General features: G+C 42.8%; 1 protein-coding gene across 1 annotated transcript in view; it reads left to right on the forward strand.

The window, feature by feature from the left end:
* The first annotated feature begins 231 nt into the window (after positions 1-231).
* ETF1 (eukaryotic translation termination factor 1) overlaps positions 232-7,026 on the forward strand; it is a 34,850-nt gene continuing 28,055 nt past the window's right edge. The window contains exons 1-2 of the mRNA XM_017500923.2: positions 232-430; positions 591-694. Of these exons, the coding sequence (XP_017356412.1) occupies positions 609-694 (86 nt within the window). The 5' untranslated portion in view covers positions 232-430; positions 591-608. The remainder of the gene's footprint in view (positions 431-590; positions 695-7,026) is intronic.

Consider the following 7,026-nt stretch of genomic DNA (forward strand, 5'->3'; position numbering starts at 1 on the left):
CCACCCCCATTCGAGCCTGACGGGCTCTGAGTAAACTCGCGAGAACCACCGGCTTCCGCCCGCTTCCTCCTCCGGCTTGCCAGGCCGGAAGAAGGGTGGTACCTCCCGCCCCCAGCCTCTACCTCACAAGGCAGCGCGGACCCAGCTGAGGCCAATCGGCAGGTTCATTGTAGGCTGCAGAGTAGAGAGCCAATGAGAAGTCGCGGCGGACGCAGAACTTCTCCTCACTCTCACTGGCCCCCTCCCTTCCGCCTGCCGCCTTCCACTCCGCCCCTGGCGGAGGAAGTGATGTCACAGGCCCCATGTGAGCGGATTGCAACACATGCAGCTGCCTGGAGAGAGGGAGCCGGTGTCCTACGTCAGAGCCGCCGCCGCCGCGGAGCCGCCGCCGGGGAGGAGCAGCCGCTGCCGCCCAGGACTGGGCCCTTAGGTGAGACATGGGGAGGGAAACGCCGGCGACCTCTGCGGCGAGTTGCGCCGGGCGGGGAGGAGAGGGCCTCTGGGGGTGGCGAGGAAGGGGGCCGCTCTGCCCCAGCGGCGGCGCTAACTCTGTGGTCTTGGTGTCTCCGGGCCCCGCCGGGCCGCTCTAGGGAGGAGGAGGCGAGAAGATGGCGGACGACCCCAGTGCTGCCGACAGGAACGTGGAGATCTGGAAGATCAAGAAGCTCATTAAGAGCTTGGAGGCGGCCCGCGGGTGAGCGCCGCGTCCGGCACCCCCCGTGCCCTCTTGGTTCCCGGATCCCTCAGGATGGACGCCCCCGCGCCGCATGGCCGGATGAGGAGAACCAGGCACTAGCCAACTCCCGCCTTCTGGATCTCTGGGTAGTAGCCCCTGACCCAGGGGCGAGGGTCGGCGCGGTTGGCCCGAGAAGGGGTCCTTTCCCCGCATGGGGGTAAGGGGCCCGCGCTCCCGGGGTTTAGACCACTCGGCCCCCCTCGTGGTAGGCCACCGCTACTTTTGCACCCCTCCCTGGCCCTTAGGTCCAGCTCCTCTCTCTTCGGGCTCCAGGTGCTGCCACCCGACTCGGGCGCTGTTGTGGCAGAGTGCTTGGCCTTCCTTTCCTGACGCCCTTCCCTGATTTTCTCTTCTCCTTTCACGTTCCTTAGCCAGGCCTCATTAAAATGGCCTCCCCCTCTTGGGCTTCTGAGACCCAGGTGGGTGAAGTTTGGATGGGACGGGACGCAGAGGTGGCCAGGGATAGCTTCTTTCTGACTCCTGATTTATCTGGGTCTTCCACCTGTCCCAAGATGACTTCGCCCAAGCCCTCTAATTACCCCGCAGCTTCTTGGTTTTAGCTGTTCAGGACCCAGCTATAAACTGAAAATGCCAGCGTATGCGCTGTGTGAGGAGTGCTGGGTAGGTTTTGGTTGATGAATCTGCGTGAGTATGTCCAGGAGAAATACGGATTAGGGGGCCGTTTGATATGAATCATAACTGCAGAGTCTCTGCTGGCATTTCTCTGAAACTTGTGGGCATATCGCTGTAGAGGTGCCTGATGAACTTAATGCTTGTTGAGTGAGATTCAGAATTGAATAAAATGGGCTTTGAGTCTTGTACGTTTTGGTAGACTAGATTAAATTAGCTGTGTGTGCTTTTAAAAAAAAAAAAAAAAAAGTTCCTTTGAGGAAGGTATGCCAGAGGTATTCCTGTTTCCTTAGTTTATTACTTTATTTTGTTCCTTTCCCAGTCATGGAAACTTTATTTACAGGAAATGCTCACCCCCCCCCCAAAAAAAAAAGTGTTTGGAACATTATTACATACTTGTATGTCTGAGCATTCTTAGAATAGCAGAATGGCCTGCCTCAGGCCATGTGAAAAGTTGATTTCAGCACAAGAATTTGACATTCTGGTTTCCAGCCCAGGACTGTCATTTATGGGTAGAGTTGCAATTTTAGAATGACAGCTCCTCCAAACTCTTCATTATGACTGTTTTATGAAAAAGGGTGTGCTTAATTGTACTGAAGGCCCAGTTCACAGGTTGGTTTTGCTAGTGTTTTGTTCTTAATAAATTGGGGACAGTTCTATTTGGAATGAGGCTTCTAAAAGTTTGGCCCCGTTCAGTGACTTGGGCTTGTGCACTCCGGTTTACTGGAGAAACATTTGTTTAATATGAGTCAAAGGTAGTAGCGTATTTTTTAGTCCTTACGTTTTTCTTTGAATTTAATAGAATATTCACACCTTCTTAATAATCTTACAGGAACTTGTGCCATATGGTAGGGTGAATAGTTATTCCCAAAATGTGAGAATATTGTACAGAAAGGATAATATCGGTCACGACCCGTTATGTTGCACTACCAGGAATTAGCCAGGTTCTTTTGTTTCAGTAGGCTCTTCAGTGTTACTTGAAATCTTCAATCCGGTATTGCATTTTATAGATTGTTGTTGTTGCAGTATTGTTTAAAGGTGGATATGACCTGTGGATTTGTTTTACTACTTTCATTAGCAGGCAGGTTCACACATTTTAATTTGCATACATTATGTTCTCTGAAACGGACCAAAAAATTTAATTCATGACTATAATTTGCCTGTTTGAAGTAACATTGAATGAAGATAACATTGCTTAATAAGTAACAGCATTATTTTCTACTGCTTGATGAAGGAAACTCATTCTTAAATTTGTTCTGCCTTTGTTACCTAGCCACTAGAAACTTTTAAGCCCCTCTTTAAAGGTTTTGAAGCCTTTATCTCTTTGTTTAGCAAAGTTCAATAAAGTTTAAAGCATGCTAAAAATGAAGTTATTAGGCACAGCTTGTCTTCCAAGTTGTTAAGTTTGGATGTTTTAGGCATGATTAAGCTGTCTAAAATAGCTAGAGGATCTTCCTCTAAACATTGTGGTTAATAATCATGTCCTGCTTTGCCTTTAATCAGGATTTGGTTGCATCTTGATCCCATGGAAATTTAAAATCTTGGCCATCTCTGGGTGTTGGTAAAGGAGTCAGAAGATTCCCTATTACATACCAGTTTTTGGAGAGGGATATAGTTTCATTGCCAACTTGTGTTAAAGTTAGACTCCAGATTTTCATAGTGTACAGTGGAAAATGTTCTTCCTATTTTACCTAGGGCTAAAATATTTTTAGGAGAATTGTAATGGGCTTTAAAGACAAACTCGATGACAAAATGAATCTGCATTTGCTGGTATTTTGGGGATACTCTGGTTTTCAGGAGGAAACAGGTTGTTTTTAGGCATTGATTATTGGCACAAGATAGTGAGAATTAGTAGTGAAGTAACAGAATTGTTTTGGAAATGAAAAAGCCCTCTCCTCCCCTTGGCAGTGTAGAATTCTAGGCATAGGAATCAAGGATTGGTTTTTAACAGTAGTTATTAAAATTTGCTAGAGCAAGAGTAATTTTGAAATTAAGATAATCCTATGTGATTATCTCTTGCAATATGACCCAAATTTAATGTAGCTTGAAAAAGGAACCGCTTGAGAAAGGAACCACCTGCAAGATGGGCTCACTAATTACATCTGAATAAAGAGGAGGGAAGTATGTTGGCAAAATAATTTATTAAGCACATACTATATTGTAGGCCGTGCTACAGTACATTATTAAGTCATTTAATCTTCACAACAATTATTGCCACCATTTGGTAGACAAGACACTTGAGGCTAAAAGATGATTTGTCCAAGATGTCACAGTAAAAATGTAGCAGAGTTCAGAACTTAAACCAGTGTGCTGTACTGGGTATATTTTATTTTCAGAAAATACAAAACTAGATTTCCTTAAAATGTAGACTGAGCTGTAACGGATTCTACTTTATGTTACATTTGTGGAAGAGCATTTATAGAGGCCAAATTACTAAAATAGGGAAACTTGATAGCATTCTGTTTTGTAAGCAGCATCATACTTAATCTCCTGAGTTGAAAGGAGTGTCACACATATAACTTGATTTTTAATTTGAGTAGAACATGCTTATTCAGTTTCAGGTAAGCCTGGTCGCATGTTAGTTTGTGTGTGCTAGTAAAATAACCAGCTAATTCTTTTGGTAGACATAGGCCCCAATTAAAGTTGATGGTAGTTCTTCCCTGTTCATGACTGCTCCTGGTATATTCTCCACAGTTGGCCTATGAGGACAAATGTATACATAAACGAAAAGTGGTTGAGAGTATCTTGAATAAGGAGCTAAAACAGGTGAATGTATGTTAGAAGAAAGGGGAGAATTATTGCTTGTTTTTTTCTGTTGGTAGTTTCTGTGCAGGCAAGAGGTGGCCTCAGAAATAGTGTTGGACACTTAAGAGTTTGCAGGTAGTATTAATAAAATCATAACTAGAGCCTGTTCTAGCCAGGGACAGTGGCGAATGTGACCAAGGAATGGACAGTGTTAATTTGGGTTAAGTTGTGTCTGTGGGTGTTAAAATATCTTTTCAGTTATCTTCACCAGGAAGCCTTATGTGTTTTATATCTAATGAACACTTGGTTAGATTGTCTTCTAGCCATAACCCTTATTTGAAGGTCAGTGCAGCTTGCAAACTTCTGCTGTAGTGTTTAGGCATTTTAAAAACTTACTATTTACATTAAAATAACTTGCTGATATCTTAACTGAATAAAATAACATTAGTTGTTCCTGCCCCCAAATATAACCATTTTTAAAGAATCCCCACTGAATTATATACAATTAAAAGTTAATGTTTTGGCGAGATCATTGAATAGGTTATTAATGTTCTAAATCTTAGAGATAATTAATATGAACAGATTTCTTAATTTATATACTTTGAATAAATTAAGGTATGTTAGATGTGTTTGAGTACCTTCCCGAAGTAAACATTGTTGGTTAATAGAATATTGACTTAAATGATGATGGAAAGAATGTTCTCAAAGCACTGAATTGCACATTCTTTTTTTTCCCCCCTCAGTATCCTTGAAGAGCTGGTTGTAGCTAAAGTGATGCTTTGTGGTCTTTGATACAAACACCTGAACCACTTAAAGTTCAGGCTCTTAAAGAGGACTTTTTTCATCCTCTAATCTGGCTCTTTCCATGCCCCTCTCCCAACCCCCCAAACTCTTGATGGTTAGACGGGTTAAAAGACCACATTAGGACAGAGCATGTTGACTCATGCCTGTAATCCCAGCACTTGGGAGGCTGAGGTGGGCAGATCACTTGAAGTCAGGAATTTGAGACCAGCCTGGCCAACATGGTAAAATCCTGACTCTACTAAAAATACCAAAAATTTGCCAGGTGTGGTGGCATGGGCCTGTAATCCCAGCTACTCGGTAGGCTGAGGCAGGAGAAACGTTTGAACCTTGGAGGTGGTGGTTGCAGTGAGCTGAGATTGTGCCATTGCACTCCAGCCTGTGTGACAGAGTGAGACTCTGTCTCAAAAATAATAAAAAATGAAGACCACAGGAGAAAAAAGTCAAGAGCTAGAATATTTTAAGTTTTGTAAGAAGACACAGATATAGAACAAATAACTACAGAAGTTGGCCTCTCACTCTTCTAAATTTGAGTTTCCACATGTGTAACTATGGACATTAATCTTGGATTAGGTGGTGACAATTGAGATAATACAGGTTAAAATACCTAACACCACATTTGCCACATTGAGAGTGCTCTGTAAATGTTAGCTCTTTGCTTTTGTATTTACAGACATTGATTCTGTAGAGCTATCCTAATGGAGAATTGTATTATTAAGGCGTCAGGATACAGATATCACCAACAGGTCTGAACTATGAGAAAATGGAGAAATAAGTGAGAGAGAAAAGAGGTGGTAAGGGGAAAAGGGCAGAGTATATATGCTAGAAAGGATGTGGTAGTGTTCCTTAGTTTCCTCCAAGTGTATAGGCTGTCTGCCTCAACTCAGAACTAGTCCTAACAGCCATTGTTTCTGGCGTGGTGTTCTATGCACTGTGAACCTAATGAACAATTACTCCCTTTGAATTTCAAGTGTTGACAGACTTGCTATTGTAATAGCAGATATACTTATCCTTCCAGGGAAGGAAGGCTTACTCTGGACATACTGCTAGGTAAGCAAGAGTACATAATCAGAATATCATTTAAGGCAGAGTGCAATGGAGGTTATAGGTCTCTCTCATCTTCCCCACCCCCAAACACCAGTTGGACCCTTTCTTCAGAGATTGAGGGTTGGCCCAGTGAGCACAACCCCCTGTCTTGAGATGATAACTTCGTTGTTAAAGAAATTAGTGTCAGCTTTGCAGCAGGGCTAAATGGTCTTAGAGCCTTTTTGAAGAGTAGCAAGGAGAAATTTGCCTTCACACTGCTGGATCTGTCCAACTAAGAGCCTGGACAGTAGAAATTTTTCTCAGTCCAGCCTATTCTCTGGGGATCTCAGAATAGAACCTTCTCCTAGGATACATTCTGTAGGTGTCTTAATTCTTCAGCAGCCTGCTATCTTAGTGAGGAGGAGAAGGGATTAGAAAGGTTCAAGGCTCTTTTTCTCCAGCAGGTTAGAAATTGAGAGTCTGAAGTTTCTCACTGGGTACTGGAACTCAAGTCTGATGAAGCTCCCTCTGATACAGTTTTTTCTTATGCCATTTGACACACTTAGGATCCTTACCTACTATCTTTACTCTTCTCACAAACCTTTCAGGTTCAGAGGACTTGACATTTTCCTGTGCCTGACAGCTGGTTCTTGTCATACAGATAACTCTGCCTGTTGAGTTTGTACTCTTGTTTTCACAATTACATTTGTTCTTCTAAGATCTCCATTAGAAGAATGATCATAGTCAAAATAAAACGTTCTTTTTGTTTTCCTGCCATGTATGTGACCTTATAAACTAGATTTTCCTCCAAAATACACATCTAGGTATATGAAAGTGAAGCCCAGAAATGAACTTTTGCTATTAACTAGTAAGCTGATGGGCTTCACCAAACATGTGCTGTGAGTTGGGCACTAGACATTTTGGAAGAAATATGTAATAAAAAGAGAAAATGATCTGCCACACAACCATGGAATGATAATATAAACCATTTCCAACTTCAGATTAGTAAGTGCGGAATAACACAGTACATGTTGTAGGGGATTTAGTATAAGTAGATGACTAGGGTCTTTCTTTCCTTTTTTTTTTTT

This window comes from Cebus imitator, unplaced genomic scaffold (genome assembly GCF_001604975.1).
Source record: "Cebus imitator isolate Cc_AM_T3 unplaced genomic scaffold, Cebus_imitator-1.0 Scaffold274, whole genome shotgun sequence".
NCBI classification, from domain to species: Eukaryota; Metazoa; Chordata; class Mammalia; order Primates; family Cebidae; genus Cebus; species Cebus imitator.